At 36.4% G+C, this 22,593-nt stretch overlaps 2 protein-coding genes across 3 annotated transcripts; one reads left to right on the forward strand and one right to left on the reverse strand.

Moving 5' to 3' along the window:
- Positions 1 to 10,254, reverse strand: LOC140929133 (zinc metalloproteinase nas-39-like). The gene is made up of 7 exons (XM_073379002.1): positions 10,174 to 10,254; positions 5,456 to 5,549; positions 3,944 to 4,100; positions 3,139 to 3,530; positions 2,086 to 2,242; positions 1,371 to 1,687; positions 1 to 669 (listed from the first exon to the last, which is right to left on the reverse strand). The coding sequence occupies exons 1-7, from the start codon at positions 10,198 to 10,200 to the stop codon at positions 653 to 655; spliced, it is 1,161 nt and encodes a 386-aa protein (XP_073235103.1). The 5' UTR covers positions 10,201 to 10,254; the 3' UTR covers positions 1 to 652.
- LOC140929132 (uncharacterized) lies at positions 6,551 to 22,515 on the forward strand. Of its 2 annotated transcripts, none has more exons than XM_073379001.1 (7): positions 6,551 to 6,838; positions 15,864 to 15,942; positions 17,681 to 18,127; positions 19,059 to 19,215; positions 19,960 to 20,255; positions 20,913 to 21,069; positions 21,461 to 22,515. In XM_073379001.1, exons 1-7 carry the CDS (start codon positions 6,821 to 6,823, stop codon positions 21,777 to 21,779), a joined length of 1,473 nt encoding a protein of 490 aa, XP_073235102.1. In that variant the 5' UTR covers positions 6,551 to 6,820; the 3' UTR covers positions 21,780 to 22,515. The 2 variants fall into 2 exon arrangements, with proteins under 2 accessions (XP_073235102.1, XP_073235101.1); XM_073379000.1 differs by lacking the exon at positions 6,551 to 6,838 and adding an exon at positions 13,856 to 13,934.
- Positions 22,516 to 22,593: the final 78 nt, after the last annotated feature.

A 22,593-nucleotide genomic window follows, 5' to 3' on the forward strand; every position in this document is an offset into this window, starting at 1 on the left:
ACGTGACTACACTTCCATACAAAGCTCTTTATTTTTAGCGAAAAGAATATTAATACTGTACAAAGCAAGGAACAAGTTTAAAATCAAATCATAAAACACTGAAAAAAAAATGATAGAAAACATTCGGCCTGATAGTTCTTTTTTAAGTGCAGCTGCTTGAATTTAATTTCACTATTTACAGAATGATATTGTTTTTCAGTGACAGTGTTGGTCTCACACTTTAACTGCACTGCACTGTAGGAATTTTCTGAAGGCGTTCAAGTACTAGAATATCTCCTGCGTCCTAACTTACTCTAACAAGCTTTCCTTAGCAGTGTATGGATGGATGAAAAAATGGGAATTGTTTTTCTTGTCGAGGAATGAGATATATCTTCTTATTTCCACAGCCTAGCAAAACGTTTTAAGAAAAGGCAAAAAACAACTTCCAAAACAAAAAAGTAGTGACATGTTCAACATGACAATGCAAGGAAGGGAAGGAAATGAAAGCGGACAGGAAATGTCGGCTACCACACTTACGAAATGATGAGCGATTGACATCTTCCCGAAAGAGACGTCTGCAATGCAAGAATTTCTAGCATACAATCCTACACAAAACAACAATCTGCTAACTAAGGTTATTATGCTGTTGGATGTGAACGTACAATCTGTTGTCTTATCCAAATAAACCACCTGCAAACAAAAACGGAGAAAGAAAGCAATTACTTTTTACGTTTCAAGTGCAACGGTGAATTTCTCAGAAATGGATTTTTATTTTTTTAGAGAATGTTTGGTAGTGTTTGTTCACAACCAAATAAAATTTTGAGCACCTTTATTTAATTATTTAATTGATTATTTATTTATTATTATTATTATTATTAAATGTTTTCTTACGGAATTTTTTCTATATTGGGTAATTGGTACGGAAAATGAACAGCAATAGATTTATATCTCGCCTCATGGATCAGAACCTTATCGGCATTATTAAAATCAGCACATTGAAGTTTATGCCATCCACTAGGACGTTTGACTTGATTCTTTATAGCTCTACGTGATTTATTGGAATTCTGAATGGTGAAGGGGTTTTGTCGGAAATTTGTATTGATATGGACGTTTTCTTTTTATGAATATTTTACTGAAGTTTTGTGTGTAGTTTTTATAAGATTTTAATACAGTATTTTTTCATTAAAAATTATTATTATCATCATTATGATTATTATCATTATCATTCCATTTTATTTTTGTTAACTTTAAAATTTGTCTTTCATAGTGATACCCTTCAAAAACCAGACACAGGGCAAAAGGCCGGGCGTGTGAGGCGCAGTTGAACGTTTGTCGTTAATTCCCACAAAACAAAAATGAAAAAATAAATAAATAAATAAAATTCACCTCACCTTGCAATACGCGATACATCACATTGAATCCTTGTCTGGTGATAATGCGGTCTGATTTAAAAATGATTACAATCTCTTCCCCTGTTCCTGGAATGTACAAGTAAGGAAATCCGAAGAATCCTCCCGTTCGGTATTTTTTCTTCTTGTGATCATCTCTGTCGTCTTTATCATCGTCGTCGTCATCATCTTCGTCGTCATCATCGTCACAATCATCGTCGTCGTCATCATCTTCGTCGTTGATCCAACCATAGCGATAATATACTCCACTCATACGCTGCAATACTCGCCATCCTTGCACGATTTCAACGTAATCGTGACTGTTGATAAGACGGATAAATAAGCTACCTTAATTAAAATGAATTATTTAACAACCATTCATTTACGTTTTTCAAGTGTATATGCACCTGGTAACCATTGAAAAAAAAATGACAAAAATGATAAAAAGTAACATAAAAATTTAAAAAAATTAAATTAAAGTAATTAATGACACTGATTTGACGTAAACTTTTCGGACCTCTAATTAGAAAGGCTAAGAAACGTAAAATTTGTTTATTGTTTTTTATTACAATTTTGTTTGTGATTGCGGTAATAGTACTAAGCAATTATGTCATCCTAAAGTCGTTATAGATAGTTCAGAATTACTTTAAGTTGAAGGCAAGGCTGATCGGACAGCTATGAATAGAAAATTCATTTGCTCAATATTACATTAACCAACCATCGCTCAGTTTCAAAGGTAACGAAATTCAGCATCAGGGTCGATCCTCTTGGCACAGTAATTGACCATCTGCACCGTGCGTCATTTGGATAATTAGCAGGGAAACCAGGTGATGTGAAATTTCCAGATATACCAGTCAATGGACCTCCACAAATTGCTAATCAAAGAAAATAATTTAAGCAGTAGAACTCAGAATATCAGTAAACAATCATGTAGCTTCTTCATACTTTGTTCGTTAAAATATAGAAAACTAACAAAAATGGTAGGCTTCTGCAAAAGTTAGTTTTGAAGGTTGCATTCGTCCATGAGTGTCTAAAGACAAGCTTTAATAGATCAGTTCCATCATATCTTTGGTTAAACGTAAATTAGCTAGGGCATCAATACTACGAAGCTAAATCATCATTCTGCTCGACACTTCAAGACGGAAAAAATTACAGTAGAACCTCTATTCAGGGACCGCCCTTGGGACCGAGGCAAGTGTCCCTTGAACAGAGGTGTCTCCTGAATGCAGGTCTGGCTGGGGTTTGTTAATAATTAATTAACAAGCAAAGTTAACGTATAATTTTTCTTATTTTTCCTCAGAATCTGCTGCAGTCATTATTAAGCAGCTAGATAACAAATAAAAAATCATGAAAAACTTATCTCTGCATTATTGTTTGTTTAATTTCCACAAGTCCAGTGCATTGATTTAAGTGAGATAGTTCATGTTGTGAAAGATGACATGATTGTGATTAGTAATACACCTAAAGTTTTCAACCCTCTTTGTGGTCAGTCACGTTTTGAGTGCCCGAATGGAGGTTAAACCTGGGTTACGGGACCCAGCAAACGTGTCCCTTTCCCCTGAGGTGTCTCTGCAACAGAGGAAACAAAAGTACAAAGATTATGTGAACGTTTTTCCGGAACCAAATTTTGTGTCCCTTGAATGGAGGTATCCCTTGAATAAAGGTGTCTTAAAGGCGAGGTTCCACTGCAGATTTTTTCAAAAACATTACTTAGCAGCAGACTCCTGTTAACACGTGAACATTCGGTAGAGAGTGGGTTCTACTGGGTTACCTGCTTGTCCAACAGTGTAATGAGCAAAGAATCCCCTCCTGGTGACCCAAGGATCCGATCTAAAAACAATCCTGATTGGCTCAGCAGTTCCTTGGATGGATACAACATTAGCATCTCGCCGGCGCCTGTTTTCGTAGGAGAGTTTGCCAAAACTTCGTTTATCATCATAACCGTCTTCACGTTCATCATGATCATCACGATCATCACGATCATCACGATCATCACGATCATCACGATCATCGTCATCACATTCATCATCATCATCATCATCATCGAATTCGTCATCTTTATCATCATCAATTTTCTTGAGATATTTTTCGTCTGTATCAACTCCCTTCCCAGAGACACGATGTAAAAGTCGTCTTCCCGCAAAAACTTTGACGTAATCACGGCTGTAAAGTTGAATACAAATGGAAAACATATTTTGGTTTATTTTCTTAAACTTTTAGACATCTCGTACCTCTTGTACAGTTTTTTTACTGTAAAAATATATACTACTTAGCATAGTAAAACAAGCTATTGAAATCAAAATTAAATCGGGGGAATATATTTTTATTCAAATCCAACTGTCAAAAAACCGCAAAATGTGATGATATATCAATGCTTTTGAAGCGCTTGCTTACGTTTTTGGATAGTAAAGTTTCATTGATGACATTTTCTTAGTCCCAGCTCCAAGTTCTTTTATTATTCAAAAGATTAAAAAAACCGTGATGGCAAATTTCCAACCAAGCTTGAATTCATTTGGCAAAGGTTATGTTGATGTTATGACATAATCAAGAATATAATTGCGGAATTCGAAACATACCAAGATTCAGTTTCGAAGAAAAGAAAATCAATTCTGAGTTGTGATCCTTGAGGTACGGTAATTGTCCAGACACAATAGGCGTTGTTAGGGTAGTTGTCAGGATAATAAGGAGATGCCAAATTCCCGGATGGACCAGTGAGAAGACCACCACACATCCCTAAAACAAAGGTATAAATGAGTTTTGTTTGTTGGTGTTTGGTGTTGGCACAGTATCAACTGTTTGTTTGTGTTTTGTTTGATTGCATAATATTAAGGTTTCGTAACCCGAGGCTTAAAAAAGGTACTCCCCTTTAAGCTCTGTTAATTTTCAGGACCCTAAAACCTTTGAGTGTTTATAGCGGAGCTCTCGCGCGCGAAGGGCGCCAGCGGAGGACCATGGGTAAGAAAATGAAGTAATCTACCCATCCGAGAAAATTTGGTACTCACGTTACCGTACACCGACCGACCGCCCGCCCGAGAGACCGTCCGTCCGCGCCACAGGCATACCAATGTAAAATAACTCAATCAACAGGTATGGCAACCGAAATGCAACTTGAGGTTATTTTGACGGGAAACCGCATAGCCACTGGCGTCTTGTAAAGCGGAGACAACAAAAGAGTCAATAAAGACGAAAACGGAAAGCGGCAATTTCTGTATCCGTGTTGTCAAAAGTATTAAGCTCAGATAAATTATCATGTCCACAAATTTGGAATATAGAGCAAGAGAAAGACAGAGAAAAAGAGAAAGTGCGCGGCAGGCCAGCGAAGCTCAACAAGAAAAAGGGCGACGGAGATTTAAAAAATTAAAGGTTTCAAAATTTGTAGCGCCGGTGACAAAATGAGAAATGCTAGCGGCCCCCAATAATGCAAGGTGAAAATGAGCGGCAGTGGAACAAAAGTGAACGAGAACACGTACGACATTTCCTTTACAAAACGTGTAACTAAGAAGTTTCTGGAAGTTTCACGTTGTAGTCGTGCAAAACAACGGCAAAGAAATGTACAAACAAAGTGCGCTGCACGTGCAAAGTTGCATTTTTGCTAATTAGAGCTATTGTTGTTTTTCACCGTTCTCCGGCTCCGGCCGTCGCCGCTTAGCATTACTATACAATATTTTATATTTTGTTTGAACAAACTATAAATATTATCGAGAGCTTCGCTTTTAGCCCTGGCTAAATCTATATATTATCAAGTATTAAAATACTTAACCTTAATTATGCGCTTCCTGGCGCAAAGTTCGATGACGATAATGATGGAGATACTCCTTTTCCTTTTTTTATATATATTATATTTCAAAGTTATTGCAGAATACTAATTGTAGAAAGCAAGTAATTTCATAAATACAGTTGAACCTCTTACAACGGCTACACTACAACAGCTTTTATTTTTCTCGGCGCGAGGAAATAAAATTAGCTTGAATTTTTAACCCTTCTTTTAACTCTGCCTTCTTCCAAGTGAATTGCCACTTGAATCTGCGGTCCACAAGCTCAATGTTTTGTGCTAGAATGAACATAATTGAAACTTCTCATGTTCATACCTTGCTGTTGACCTGGCAACAGTTTCCCAGGTAACATGTTTAGAGGAAAAGGTAACCTCACTGATTCAGCTACTGTTACGCAGGATACCACTACCTACCAGAGGGAAAAAAAACAAAGAAAATCACAGCTTTATCTAAGTAAAAGGGAGAAAAACTCCTGAAAAGATAAAACTGAATTTTGAAGACGTTGTCGCCTGCAGAGTGACCAGCAGAACTAACCAGTGCAAATCCTGTATTAGTATAGCTAACAGCATGATTTGTAGTGATATTTGGCATGAATATATACCACGAGTGATATTTCGAAATTGTTATACGTAATTTTAAGAGCCGTTAGGCGAGTGAAACTTGAGACAATTTTGAAATATCACGAGTGGTATTTATGCCAAATATCACGTACAAATCATGCTATTATTTGTTTATACTACTACCCGCGAAAGGTTTGTAATTTTCACATGTAGGTATTTCCAGTGCTCTAAGCCAATCAAATTGCAGGAATTTTTCATGTAGTAGTATAAACAGTTGAATATTGCAACACAATTACAAATATTGTTCAAGGCACTATGTACTCCCTGGTGAACGTCTCTCATTTGTTGAAACAAACCTTTTGGGGGACCTAATTAATGCATTTATTGATGGATACTCCAAATTGAAATTGAAAAAACTAATACGCATCACATTATTGAAAGACTTGAAAGATAATTCTTAACTAAATAATGGAAAGCCACTTAGAGATTCGTCTGTATGCCCGCATGGCATCATATCTTCTTAAACCTTTGACCCTTATGCGTGATATGCTAAGATTTCTATCATGTAGGTTGACGAATTTCTTATTTGAATGATCTTCTACGTTCTTCGAGTTCCCAAGATACATTAACCTTCTGTAAATCAAGCAACTGAAATGCTTCTAAAACATTACATTTATAATGCATTGATAAACTTGTCCAAATTAGTCAAGTAGATGAGTGAAACAGGTTTTCAATTGATATCCCATGGTTCAGAACGAAGTTGTCATGGCAAGCAGGAATGATAACCTAATATTGAAGTAAGCTTTGTCATATTTAGCATTGGGTCCTAAAATATCAAGCTAGTAGAAAACAAACAAGCTAGTAGAAAAGCAAGTGAGAACGGCAATTACTGGAGAATATCACAAATAGCGAGGTGGTTACCCTTGAAAAAATGGGTTTGTATTCAGAAAGATGGCAAAATAATGGTTTGTGCATATGGTGGTTACTTTAACTTTCAAGAAACCGACTGAAGAGGAGATGAAGGTTTGTTTTGGGTTCCTCTCCATGCTCAATACTGCGATCGCGAACTATAAAGCCATCGCGTTACGCACACGGTTGTTACTTCTTCGACAGTACGTTTATGAAAAATGTTGGTAAGGTAAGGGTTTTTTTTTTGTCTTTCTTTAATGAAGTTAGGCTATCGCTCTGACAGCAGCGAGAGAGAAACGCAACCATCTAAACTGAGATGATGCGCACTACCCAAATAAGATAGAGAGCAACCTATATACCATCGAACAAGTGATAGACGAATCATTTGTTTTAGGTAAAAAAAAATTGGACAGATACGTTTATGCAACAAACAAATGTTACGCGACAAACTTTTTAACGCCAAAATTACTGACAGTGACTCCTGTCATGTGTGTGAATCGAAGCAGACCCTAGAGCATCTGTTAGTAGAATGCAAGCATGTCCACTCCTTCTGGAATCTTTTTACCTCTTGGTGGAACGATAATAATTCGCCCTCAGTGTCAGTGACCAATAACGATAAGATTTACGGATCTCTCCCTGAGAATCGATCCTTCCATACGTTTAATCTTTGAATGAATGAGAACTTTATTTAAACACGGTTAAAAACATCAGTCTAACATAGAAAATTAATTAAAAATTCTCAAAAACTGTTTTACATATTTGCCATGTGGGAGTACTGATCAGAAAACCATCTATGGGAACTTCTCTTAAAGAAACTTAAGGAATTTGATTTACGTATTTCCTCAGGAAGATTGTTCCATAGGAGAGCGCCACTATAACTGAAGCTACGCTTCAGGTAATCAGTTCTTGGTTTTGTGAGCATTAATTTTTTCTTCGCGTTGCGAAAATAGTAATTCGGTGTTCTTGGGGCAAAACAAATTACAGAGATAAGCTGGGGCGAGATTATTAATCCACTTGTACATTAAATTAGCCTTTTGTTTAGCCCTTCTAACCGATAAATTGTCCCAACCAAGCGAGTTAAGAAGAAATCTGGAACTAGTATCATAGCTAGATTTGGTGATAACTCTGATAGAACGATTTTGAAGGTTTTGAAGTTTCTCACTAAGCTGTTGGGTCAAGCCATCACATACAGCGCTGTAATAATCCGGCAAAGTGTAGCTCGGTAAGACCTTGGCATATTTTAATTGCAGTGTGCACTGAAACAAATGGCCTGACCCGCTTAAGGGCACCTTTACCAGAGGATACTATTTTTAGAGATTTCATGAATGTGGGCCTTCCACAAGAGATTTTCATCGATGATAAGCCCGAGAGATTTGCTTTGATTACTTTGGTTTATTGAGACACCGTCTATACGAATATTCATTGTGTATTCATTTAAGGACTGTAGTTTCTGCCTCGAGCTAATAACCATAAACTCTGTTTTGGCGACATTGAGACTTAACTTATTAGCTTTGACCCAGCGATCAATATATTTCAGGTCATTATTGATTTGGGACTCAAGATCAGGTATAGTAGCTGCTGAAAAGGTAACATTAGTGTCGTCGGCATGCATTCTAGGAGAACCCGCATTCAAACAATTTGGTATATAGATGAAGAAAAGAAGAGGACCAATTATTGACCCTTGAGGTACGCCACAATTTAGAGGGCTCGCGCTAGATAGATGATTGTTTACGCTACACCTTTGCATACGGTTAGTTAGGTAAGATTTAATCCATTTCGTGGCGTCTTGGTCAACGCCATACTTAGTAAGTTTTTTTAGAATTATCTCGTGGTCAATAGTGTCAAAGACCTTCTTCAAATCAATTGCCTGATAGTCGCTCGTTTTTATATCTACAGCGCAGTCAAAGAAAGCGAACCATACAGGTTCTTACCCTTTAAAGCTTTTCCGAAATAGAGCCTTCAAGTGTCCGTGAATCCTTGAGCCTCTAGCCGCATACAAGCTTGACTTGTTGAGTTATTTCTGTTATTTGGTTATTTTTTATTTATTTATCTATTTAACGATTCTTTTTGTAATTAATAATTGCAACATCCTGTATACCAGTCTGTTCGTTCTATTTTAGTTTTGTAATGTCATTCTTTGTTTGTTAATATTCAATTGTATATTGTATTTTACTTATCAATAAGCTTCAATATTAAAAAAATAAAAAATAAAAAATAAATACCATCCAACAAGTGAGCAACGAATCATTTGTTTTATGTAAAAAAAAAAAATAGATAGACACGTTTATGCATCATTTGGTCTTTGCTTCAAAGGGTAGAACGTCTAGAACCACATGATATGCACTACAGTGTACGTGATTGTACGAATTTCCAAACTTAGGATACAGAGTTATTTAATTAACTTAATAATAGTAATACACTTACCAGGATAAGTCGGATCTCAAAATTTTCAAGCGTGCATAAAAACATTGTTTAGTTCTTTGTACCGTTTTTAAAATGTTTATGGCTTCAAGAAGGAGCCTTCCTTTTGTCAAAGGAACTTACAAAATTCAAGTATTTTAATGACATTGGTATTATTTTTGTCAAAATTGCTATAAATGGAGCTTAGCTTTACGGCAAAACACCCTTGCGGAGCTCAAGTTTAACGTCGACACCTGCATAGGTTTAAGCTTGTTAGGGAACATGGTTTACATTGCATTTTTAAAAACAGTTAAAAAATTTACATTTCAAACAGTATTTTGATATTCAGTACCAGTCTCGCCGCCAGAGAACTAATAAGACGTTTCTGATCATCGTGTATATTTACTTTCCAACGAAATGTTAAAGCGGTCAAAACGATGCTTGTTCTTTTCAAAGAAAGAAGCCGTTTCCTTTTGTAAGCCAGAAAAGTAAGCAAATACAAGAGTAAATTACGAGATCAGTTGAAATTGCTAAAGTTTGCCTGCGTTTACATGATTATATAGATTCAACGAAGATTGCCGGCGCAGTCATGCAATAAATTCAGTCGTTTCCAAGCCTCTCCCTCCTCGTTCCCTTCTGCTGTTGCCAATAACAGGGTAATCTGACTTCAAACTCACTTAAGGGAAATTGTGGATAGCTGGCTTTTTCAATTGTCAATTATTTTTCCTTCACCTCCAAATTGTATTTTCATCTTTTCAAGCCTGGCAATACATATTAATTTTCCTTTTTTGCACTTCATTTTCAATTATTTGTTCATTTGGTTGTGCACAGTTCTCAATTTAAGCCTCTTCTCCTCAACAGTGACCAGTTTTGTTGATGTTGTTGCGCAATTTGGATATCATGTGATGTCAATTTATTAAAGATAGCCTTTCTTGTATCAAATGAGTTCATATCAACGAAAATTGAGAACAGTAAACGGCAAATAACGAAGTGTTGTAATAATGACCTAGTAATCGGTCTAGAAACATACCCAAACGAAGGGGCTACCAACAATTTCTTCCTCCTTTTGAAAGTGAAATTATTCCGAAAGACGACAGATGAATTTACCTGGTGATTATGATTAAAAAAAACTGAAATGTATCGAAAATGAATGGTTAAACTTACCGATAGAAAAAGAATAATTATTTTCATGGTATCTTCTTTTGCTTTAGTTTTGCTTGCAACGTTTGTGCGGTTGTTTCCTTGATCTAACAGATTTTCCGTTACACTTCTAATAAATAACCTGCCTTAGCCAATAAAATGACAGCTTAAGGTAATGAGATTCAATATATCATTTTGCCTCTTGTAAATATAAGGCTTGTAATGGTTACTTCCTAGGATCAACAAAGAAAAACAACAAATTACACTTACACATTTCTAACATTATTTGAGTTGTTTCGAATGTATATCAAATTCTACATCTGTCTTCGCTAAGAAAAGACCCTACTGCAGGCTATTTGGTATGTTCTCTCGCAGAGAAACCTCTCACTCCACTTACAATATTGTGGGTTTTGGTTTAAACTATATTAGATACATACTTTTTACATCAACGTAGGGGCGACGCTAAACAAGTGAGGATAAACTAGGTAAAAATGGTATTGATATACAGGTAATGGTATCTCTTATCACCTTCAATCCGTTACCTAAATTACCGTCCATATATCCGTTTAGTAGAAGTCGTTGTTCTTTCTAAATTGATTTTTAAAAATGAGATTATTTTTCGATTATTTTTAATCGTTTTGTAGTGCGTATTCTAAATCACCTGTTTTAACTTCACATAAATAACCTTCTTAACCTCCTGTCAATCGTGAATATATTCTTTCTACATAAGCTTTAGTAATATAATATATGTAATGGCTTCAAAATGGCTTCGCAATAGTGAACTGGTTTATCAATAACAAATTAAAATAAATACAGAACTCGCTTTTAAGTGATTAATAAACATTAACGTTATTAAGGCGGTGCACAACAAAACACTGGGATGGGATGAAACAAGCAAACTGATCGAATATAAAATGAAATATTATCTGGGAAAGTAAAAAAACACACCCTCTTGAATACCGTAAACAGATAGAAGGGGAGTTATAGTTTGCACAGAAAACAATGTATACCAGAAAATTCAGTAACAGAGGCAGCCTAGACAATATTTAGCGGAATTATTAGCGTGAGTGGTAAGAGGCCAAGACCTGTATTTAAATGTTGCCCTTATGCAGTTAAATGGGAATTCCCATCGTGCTAACCTTGGGGACTTCCATAGTTCAGTGAAGGTGAACATAAAGGTGATCATTTGGCGACAACAATCTGTAATTAGCTGATAAAAGTTGGCGAATTCCTCAGTACCAACTCTACCTTCTCTGAATTTTTAATTCCCGATACGATATAACAACGCGTATTTTGGAATTCTCGGGAAGTATTGCGAATTCCTTATTTGTTTTGTTTCAAAACATCGTTTTTAAATCAGTATACAAAACACTTTCCTCCTCCTCCTCTAAAGAGAACCAACATCACCGCACTTTAATAAGCAAATTAATAGTAGTTGTTTACTTGCTTGATTCGCTAAATGATAACTTACATGCACTTGCGAAAGGAAAGGCTTTTCCTAACTGCATAAGCCGTCTTCAACTGCGATGACGAATCTTGTTACCATTTTATGCAGAAGAAAAGGGTATTAATTAAACAGCTCTCTAACCCAAAACAACTAAAGCATTTTGAGTATATATACTGTGAACAACGGTTCGTGCATTTTTGGTCATATTGAGAGCATTTTTTTAGATTGACTGACAAGCTTTTCGAGCTGCATAAGAATTCCTCACTATAACGAAGAAGCCAATAAAATTAACTACATTTTGTTTATTTGTGAAGACTTCTTCCAACGTAGGGAAGTTGTCCGATCAATCATATGAAAAATATTACAGCCCATCTTGTCTCTCTGTTATGAAAGTAGTAAAAATGTCTGAAATCTAGTCGCAAATTACAACTTAATCACAGGCCTGGTGTGGTTTTAGCATATTAAGTCGTTGTACATTTGTCTTGCTACCTATAAAAGCAGTTTTGTACTGAGTTGACTGAGCCCATTCATCTACTGGTCTGCCTTTTGCATTGGTTTTCTTTTTTAGCGTTTCTTAGTAAAGCGGTTTGTTTTGTTTTGCCTACAGAAAGTCACTCCTGCTGTATTGGTGACTTGGCAAATTATGAAGAATATCTGTCTTAAACCGGCCTCAAACGCATGATGGCATTGTTAACTGGTAGTTTTTTGGCAGTCAATCCTCCTGCTAACCACAAATTAAGCGTTTGAGTAGCATTTCATCGCTTCATTTGCAACGCTATTGAAGATACTTTTGAATCATAACTACGCTGTTGTAACGTTAACATCGTTATCCATATTTGTTAATATATGATTGATAGTTCGATTTTTTGTGTCCTCTTTCTACTCCGTAGGCGATATCTTAAACCTATCATTATATCAAAAAAATAAAAGGCACCTATAGAAATGCTTAAGTCATTCACAACAGAAGATTGATTGGCTTAAGTAAACGTAAGCAGCGTGGTTTTCACGAACAATAGTCTTATTTAGGTTAAAGGGACAATTTATAACATCAACGTTTAACAAAGTTGTGTTGCCAAATGGCAACTAATATACAGCTAAACTGAATAGAAATATATAATTTATAGAGAAAAACTGTAGAATTAGTGAAAGTACACAGTAGTTCGGTTAGTTTTAGTGAGAATGGTTGCCAGTCCACAAAAGGGTGGAACTGTTTTTTTTTTTTAGTAAGTTTGCCTGAAAGGTTTAATTTATTTTTTTCGTTGTTTCTCTTTATTCAGGCTTTCCATCCCTTCTTTCGTATTTACGTTTAAGAAAATAAGCTATAATATTTAAGCACATCTTATTACTCACTAATGAAGACATAAATCAGTAAATAAATTGTATCAACCGAGCCAACTTAAGGTTCGGTTTAATTGTTGATAGAGCGAGCCGTAAGATCTTCCATATCAAGAGTAACAGACGAAGGCCTTGTAGATAAACCATTCAACAAAAAGTAAATTACCATCAATTTATATTCCATAAATCAAGAATATAAGAATATTGATAAGTGTTTGTGTTATTCCAGAACAATTATAACCTGTATTGGAAAGAAAACGTTAAGTCTGAAACTAAATACATGTTCCAGAATAAGCCACGTGCGCTGTCATTTTTATAGCCTGCTTAGTATAAGTTCAAACTAAGCGATATTGTGCCTTAAATTGGTATTTGGATCACTTTATTAAGTATCTCTAAGCTCCCCTTTGCGATATCATTAACATCATAAGAACAAATAATTTAATAAGAGTTTTGATTTTTCTTATTAACTTAGCTTTGGTACAACAAACTAGATCACCATTCAATAATTACATAACCAAAGGAACAACCTGAAGAGAGTGGTTTAGATTACGAGATAAGATTGATATTCTGCCAGCATCTTGGAATGTATGACTGTAAGTTTGGCAGGCACAATTTTCAGCGTCTTAGAGTATTGAAAGCTAGGACTATGATTTATCGTCGATCTGAAACATTTTCGTGGTTAAAAAATCCGAGCACTTTGTATCCTTAGTGTTTATACTGGACTATATCAACTCAAACCAAGTCAGTTGCGGGAAATCAACAACGCACTCAACTCAAAAATGACTGACAAGGCGAATATTGAATTTGTATTATACAATATCTTTGCACGATAGTATCATCTCGGCAATTTAGTCGAGAAGCAGTCTTATTGGCTAACGGAGGCTATATATAAGCATTTAGAAATGAGGTATTAAAAATAGTAGATTTTGGGGGGAAGAATCACCTGCAAGTCACCGCTGCGTGAACTCAAACCAAGATGAAGACAGTTCTATTGACTTTAATGGTAAAGCTACTAATTAATCGCAATAGTGAATATTAGTATGACTTGAAACAGCTTTTAACCATTGAAAATTTTTAAGAAACTTGATTTATACTCCAAATGTCTTACTGATCGGAGTTTGTCATCTCGAATAACTGGTTCTGGTGTTATCGATGCGAGCAACTCGGAATATGAGAAGGTGAATTAGCGTTTACGGCTGTTATGCATTTACTTTGTTTTAGGGAAAATGCATATTCTTATGTCAAGTAATTTACTAATTTAAAACAACTGATTGCAGCAATTGAAGGTTCTAAGCAGATAGATAAGAGAGAGAAGGCCGTCAAAATTAGTGTCAATGTTCTGAAGGCATGCTAAGAATACTCAGGACGGCAAGGCAAAATGCCATCGAAAAGCTCTTCCCGCTTCCTGATAGCCCTGAATCGGTTTTCAGTCATTTTCAAAGTCGAGAAAGAAGTAAACGAAAAAGGGAAAACCGATGTATTATGTCTTTCATGACTATACATTCTTTACGAGAATGTAGGAAGATGCACGCACATTATACTGAAAACTTAAAGATCAACACAAGAACACGTAAAGTAGCAAGAATGTATTTTCAAGTGACTCAGTTGGACAATGATTATAACAATGATGATCAGTGAAATATCAATCTGTTCATCCCAGAAAGATTAATGTATGTGACGCCATGGACAGACCTCTTGAATGAAGGGTTGGAGATATACTGTGTAATCGCCAATATTTCACAAGGCGACGATTTTAAAGCGTTTCAAGTTACCTATCTATAAGTGTTTTTTTCAAGGTGTATAGAATAACATATTTATTTGTTGTTTACAAGACTAGGCTAGGAGACGTCACAGTTTCTTCTATTATCACGGTTATGGCATTTCTTTAAACTTTATGCTAGATTGATATTTTTCATCACGGAAACATAAATAGAAAGTATTGCGAAGTCTTTGTGGGTTCACTGTTGTTAACTTTCGTTAAAATTGTACACAATCGACAGAGAAAAGTTAACTAACTAAAGCAGTAAATTTGGTAATGACAGATTTAAAGTAAACCATGTTAAAAGGTTGTAATGTCAAAGTTTGTACTACAACTGAGTTTGTAAAGTAATCACACATTGCTGCTTTGGCCTCTTTACGTTACTGAGTGGTAGCAATATGAAATCACGCTAAACTTTTTCTGGACAAATTGCAGAAAAAACTCAATCTTCTAACTGGGTTTATCTATATTTAAAGTATTTCAACATTATGGCATAGGGTTAAATTCAATATATATTTGTAGAAATTGGTTGAATTTATTATATTTCGTTTAATTTTCTATTGATGTTTTGCTCATTCGCGTTGACACGAGTCTCATACTTTACTTAACACAGTCACGATTTCCCGCGCTTGCCTTATTAATATAACATGCACGTGTAGTTACTTGAAACTCTTGATCACAAGTATTATCTTCTGATTGGCATTTTAGATCAGTTTGGTTTTGAAGTATTCTAATTAGTATAGGTAATAGCATGATTAGTAGTGATAAATGGTATAAATACCACGAGTGACATTTCAAAATTGTTATACGTAAGTTCACGAGCCGTTAGGCGAGTGAAATTTGAGACAATTATCATATCACGAGTGGTATTTATCCCAAATATCACGTACAAATCATGCAATTATTTGTTTATACTACTACCCGCAAAACTAAGCCAATCAAGTTGCATAAATTTTTCATGTAGTAGTATAAACTTCCAAAACCAAATCGAATTTTAAAAATTCCTTGTTTGTGCTACCAATGCCAAATTCAAAATGCGGCTTTCTATTTTTTTTTACTTTGAATCCCTGATAAAACGAATAAATAAAAAGTCTCCTTTTAAATCCACAGCTTCGTAGTGTCCGAACACTTTCTCACAATGTAATAATGAAATGTAATGTCTGTTTTCGGCAGCTGGTTATGGGATACCTTGTGTCTGTCCAGACTCGTGCAGTGTATCCAGATATGTTCAGTCTACACCCTCAGGAGCAAGGTAAAAACGTATCATTACACTTTGTGAAAGGGTTGAGAAGAAATATAAATGCAGAAAACTAGGTTAAAGATTTAACTGTAATGACCGGATATATTCTCTGGTATACACCGAATGCAAATATGGCGGATCTCTCGGTCGGTCCGGGTCTAGTTGCGCGAAAGCGAGGCTAGTCAGGCCTCAAGAGTTTTGTTTTAACTGTGCGCGTCTTAGCGATTGAGTCGATCAATATGGTTTCCTTCGAGCTGTTACTTGGAGATTTAATCCAGAAGAAACGAAAGTTGATTATCTTCCCTTTGCCAAGGCTCTTTACGAAGAAAGAAATGGATTCAAGCAATTTGGCGTGGCGAATGGAGGCACTTTACTATCACGGAGTTAAAAGAACGAAAGTGTGCTCGCTTCACTTCAGAAGAGAAGATTCACGAAACAATTAGAATGGGCGAATAACTTAGAGATGGTTCTGTTTCAAGTTTGCTTTGTCCGGTCTCTTACCAAGGAAAGGTAAAAATCCTCGGAAACGAGTGAATCCGCCGTTGCGAATTACCAATCTTTATTAGGAGCTCTCAGGGACACCTCACAACGAGGCGGAATGTTTTCACAGTCCTCACGATCCTGTGTTCAAGAGTTTGAGCAGTGCCACAAAAGAAGCAATTTTTGGAAAATCGCTGTCAGTTTATCTCAAAACCATTCGACAAGTTGCTAAAATAGATCACGCGCAAGTTCAAATACAATGCTCGAATACTTAATGCACGCTCTTTCCTTGCCAGAACCTTTTTCCTTCTTCTAACTATCTTAGTTCGCAACGGTTCCTCTGTTAGTTTTTTCAGAGCACTTTGATCAAGGGCTGTTCTTGAAATATGTCGCTTTCTCCTGGTTATTGCATAGTTTCACAGGCCACGCTTGTAGGATTAACACTGGGTGATTATTATTGTTGTGTTTCATTCACACTCGTCACTATTGTTATATTTTAATGCAGCTGTTTTCAGCGTGAAAAATAAAAGATCTTAAAGTCCACAGCGGATGCTCCCGTTCTCGAGAATGTTTACCTTTTGTTGAATAAATAACAGACCATGCAAACATCTTGGAGCAGCACCATCTCTTGCGAAAATTCTTTCATTCACATACTTTCGTGAGTCCTCTCTTCTAAAGCAAGGGAAGCGAGCACACTTTCGCGGTAAAAAGCTTCCCATCACCGCGCCGAATCGCATGAATCCTTTCTTTGTGAAAAGATCTCGGGAAAGTAAAGGTTATTTCAGCTAGAGTAAAATCTTCTTTTTGGTGGCGCATAGGCACGCAACAACTCGAAGAAAACCATATCGATAGACTCAATCGCTAAGACGCGCAGTCAAAATAAAACTCTTGAGGCCTTACTAGCCTCGCTTTCACCAAACTAGACCCGGGCCGGCCGAGAGGTCCGCCATATTTGCATTCGGTGTATAATTTTATCGGCAGTTTAAATTTTATTTTTCATTGTTTTTTAGTCATGACGTGAGTAAAAAGACCATAGGACAAAATTGAGCCATAATGTTTGTGTACTTTTTACAAAATAAACGTTTTACATTGGTGAATATAACCCTATTAAGTACAATTTTGCGGTCAAAGCCACTTTATACGCTGTTGATTCAGGATTTACCAATTGGTTTTCCATTCTTCAATCAATTTTTCCTTAGTTTACCATATTTTTAACTGAATGATCTTAATGAAGGTAGCTTCTAAACCACATCATTATTTTCATTTCTAGCTCCAGCCTCTCCATTGCAATGTATTCTTTGTGAGGGACAAACATCTGCAAATTGCACCGCTGGCCAGGCAAAAGACAACTGTACATCAGGTCTGGTTTGCTACACATTTCAAGCGTTTGACTCAGCTCTAAACCAGTTTATGTATGCAAAAGGATGTTTTCCTGAATTCCTTTGTGGTGGAAACCAAGGTTGTAATTTCGTGAATACCTCCAGGAACGGAGCACTCCAGTCATGTTCGATAAGCTGTTGTAACACGCCTTTATGTAATGCCGCGGCTGTACCTGCTGGTATCGCAACCACTAATCCGCCACCAGCTACAACCCAGCCTCCAACCACAACTATGGCACCAACAACAACTATGGCACCTACTACAACCCCTCCACCAACTACAACTGTCTCTACAACAGCAGCTCCCATGACCACTGTTCCTCCACCTCTCCCACCAGGTAACAATATCTTCAAATACCCGAGAATGCAGATGTCTACACTGAATGAAACAAGACCCCCATAGTAGGGGTTCATTGGGCTGCCGACTGCCTGATGCAGTGGTTTAATAGTTTGAGAAGTATAGATGATAATTACGCTTTTTTCTGGCATAAGTGTATGGCCGACTCTAACCGGTGGAATGGGACAGAGATTAGATACTTAGCCTTTTGTTGAAACAAGAAACGATTGGCATTATTTTTAACTGGGACATTTCCACAACGCACCACCCCCCATTCCCCACCTCCAATCTTTCTAACCCCCCCACCCCCCCCCCCTCAAAAAAAAAAAAAAATTAGCATGATAGTATAACGTGATTACTTTGATCTACCAGAAATTCCAAAAAAAATTATTGTCGTTCTAAGCTTTTAAAAGGTGACCGGGTCAATTACTATTAAATGACAGTAAATTCCTGTTTCTGAAAACTCGCAAAGCAAATTAAGGTTCAGTTTTATTTCTGTCGGATTTTGCATTTAAAGCGCTTCTAACTGTCCATGGCAAGTGAATATGTTTCTGCTTGACGGGGCGATCTACAAATAGCATATTCCTTTATTGTAAATAAGCAAAAACTAATTACACGCAGGGAGAGAACTGCAACAAGTTAAAGCTTTTCCAGCTGGGACCGTGGTAGGGTATTGCTTCTGCAGCAACATTGGAGGGGGACTGGGTCACGTAACGCCTTCTAGGTGAGCAGTCCGCCATTTTGTCTTTTTTTCTCGGAGAAAGCCCAATCCATAATTGGTCGTCAAAGGCAACTGACATTGCATATTTTGGTCATTGATCATTTGACATTGAAGGCAGCTTAATACAAGCAAGGTTATGTGAGGGATTCCACCGGAAGCTCATTCACCTTCACTGCATGTAAGATTAAACGTCCTTTCCTCTAATTCCCAGGGATATGTGGTGGTCCATTGACTCCTCCATCCGGGTTCTTTGCATCTCCGTATTACCCCTTGAACTATCCTAACAACGCGTACTGTGTATGGCCACTTGCTCTTCCACCAGGATCGATTCTCACGATCGATTTCCTCTTTTTTGAAACTGAACACTGGTAAGTGAATAATGTGTGTAAATGTATGCTGAATGAATGAGCTGTATGTTAACATAGGATCTAAAAACTGCACTGGCTTCCTGTTCAACACAGGATAATATTTAAAGTTTTCTTAATGACTTATCAAATCATCAATATATGCGCTCCGGAATATCTGAGTGAACACAAGGCTTTCTTGTCGTCCCCAAATCCTTCATCGCTAATTATGGGGACCGAGCATTTTCAGTAGCCGTACCTAAATTATGGAAGTATTAGATCTATTTAAAATGAAGGTCGAGACCTACCTCTTTCAGGACGCATTTTTATAGATTGTTTGACTGAACTATGCCGGTATATTTAGGAAAAGGTTTCTTTCGTATTCCCTCATCAATTATATATTTATTGATGTAGTGAACTTTTTTTTGTATTTTTTTTTAAATCTGTCAGCTGTCAAGTGCAATATTTATTTTAGTTACCATCAACCCAATCAGTTTTATTATAACCCATAACTCATTGCTACAATCAACTGATTTTGTAAAAAATGTAGTATGATGATGGTTTATAACTGAATTCATGCAACGTTTTCGTCCAATTGATATTCAACATCCGGTTTTTAGCGCACTACCGAAAGCTGTGTTCTCTTTAATAGACCAGTTTTTAACTCAAACCTCGGGTAAGACAATAATAAGGTAAGGTTACTTAACGTAATCCTTGCTGATAAGGTTACTTGAACGGTGGCCAGAAAGAACTTTTTTTTTTCTGCAGCTATGATTACGTGGAAATTTACTTAGGCATGCGGCTTGTTCGTCGATTATCTGGAGACGACGACGACGACGATGATGATGATGACAAGAAAAAGCATCACTACGGAGACGACGACAAATGTGACGATGACGATGATTTTGACGATCTTGATGATCTCGACGATATCGACGAAGAGGAAGACGAACGAAAAATTATAACCATACGAGGGACAGGCGAGATGATAAAAATAGTTTTCCGATCCGATTACAGTGTTACAAGGAGAGGATTCTTCGCCAGATACAATGTGGCTGCACCCGGTATTTTTTCATTTGTTGTTTTTGTTAAAAGGAGAAAATGATAATTCTACGAAATTATTATCCTAATTAAAACATAAAATTCTTGTCAAATCTCATTTATTCATTGTAACAAAAGTTAGTTAAATGAAATTATTTCCCCATCTCGAAAAATAATTTGAGTTTTAGTTTTCTCTTTTGTCCACCAAAATAATTAAAAACCTCACAGAGATTCAATTTTACCAAGTTCTCTTGTTCCTTTTCGATTCTAACCAATAGAATTACCTTAAAGCGAGTAAGAAACTCATTGGCTGCGCTTTTGTAAAGAATAAATTAAATCCAGGCCTCATCCTACTCGCAGTTAATTGCAACCGCAACCAACTACGAAGGAACCGATCGATAAGAGCCCTATTCTAAAATTAAACGGATTTCCAGAATTTTCTTTCAAGCTAGATATTATATCATTGTTTCCCTGTTGCCCGAAAGAATCAAAAATCCCCCTTTTCCCGAAAAGCTACTTTATATCATAATTATCATCAGTTATCCAGGAAGGACAAACAATCCAATACCTTCCTCGAGGTGTTTGTCACGGTTCGTCCAATTGGAGTGGCTATTGAAATAATAATTTGATTCACTTAAATTACATTAAATATATACTTTTTTTTAATTTTGTTGAAATAGTTCTATGTGGAGGACCACTGGTTGCACCATCAGGGAGTTTTACATCTCCTAATTTCCCTAGCAACTATCCAAACAATGCTGACTGTAGGTGGACAATCACGGTGCCACTAGGATCAAGTCTGATGTTGGAATTCAGAACGTTTGAAACACAGCGGTGGTGAGTTGACAAACTGAGTAGATAGGAAAAATCAGTTCGTTATTTTCTTACCATTAATATCATTAGGAGTCGAACTGATAGTCACGCTGGTAATCACTATACCTTACTCATTTTTGTCAGTAAAAGTTAAAGATACATATGTTATATTTGAACAATTTTTTTTCAATAACATGGATTTGCTTAGATTGATTTTTCAACTCAAAAGGGACCTCAGTGGCTCATTCTTATCCATTTGATCAGGAATATTCAAATGGTTAAACAAGTAGTTGCCCTACATTTTTCATATATTAATGAATCTGCAATTATATGAGATTGGCTCCTACCGAAATCTGGTTATCAAGCTATATATAGTCACTGTCATCTATTCTATCTATCTTCTTTTCTCCTGTAGCCGTGATTACGTAAAAATTCTTCAAGGATGGCGCGCGGTACGTCGTTTGAGTGGCGAGTACGACCACGAGGATGGCGATGAAGATAACGATGACTGCGATGATGATGATGATGATGACGATGATGATGACGATGATGATTGCGATGACAATGATAACAAATGGGGAGGAATATTTTTAAAAATGATGGAAGGAAAATTTGGTCCTCCGTGTGTTAAGAAATTCTACATCAGAGGAACAGGCGAGATGGTAACGATCATTTTTAGATCTGATCAACGAGTCACCAGACGAGGCTTCGACGTGGTGTACCGCATCGTATAAAGAGGGCTATCAAGTATTTAAGCAATGACTTTTAAAAATGGCTTTAGATCTCTTACCCGTATAGCATGTGAAAGACGGGTTTTTTGCAACCAGCTACCGAACACTTAACAAGGATATGGTTCAAAAGACGACTGCTAAAATTTCTTCTTTCTTGAGCGAGTATCACACGATTTGTTTCAAAATGAATCAACATTGCACACTGGTTTCTGGAGCATATTAAAGATCATCATTCGTGAACAGTTTTCAAATTTAAAATATGGAAGCTATATGTAGATATTCCCATGCTATTATTTTTACGGAACAGGTTAATGCAGCTTTCAGTCGAGTAAGCCTTTATCCGCCTATTCGGTAACAGTATTTGAATGTATATAGTTTATAAGCCTATGTGCACAATATCGATGCTCATTTTGAAATGCAGCAATTAAAATATATTCAAACTTCGTGAGCGCTGATCGGTAGATTAGACCGTCCTCTCAAGGACAGTTTTAAAAACCTTAAGGAGCAATTTTAACGTTACATTAAGTTATAATTTTATTACTTTGCCTTTAAAATTTTGACTTGATTTCGTTGACTTTTACATACGAAATATGTCTTTATTTTTTGCTGCTGAATTCCGTAATTGGTTCATTTAGAACTGAATAAACGAATTTGAAATGCGGGGCACCCAGTGTGAATATTTAAAAGCATTTAGAGATTTGTAGTTCATGATTTAAAGGCAAATAAACTGACGAAGTCACTGGCTGTTTCTCAGTTCATTCGGCAATATGGGCGGGCGTTTATTCACCAATAAAGCACGAAAGAGAAGTCCCTTACA

This window comes from Porites lutea, chromosome 2 (genome assembly GCF_958299795.1).
Source record: "Porites lutea chromosome 2, jaPorLute2.1, whole genome shotgun sequence".
NCBI classification, from domain to species: domain Eukaryota; kingdom Metazoa; phylum Cnidaria; class Anthozoa; order Scleractinia; family Poritidae; genus Porites; species Porites lutea.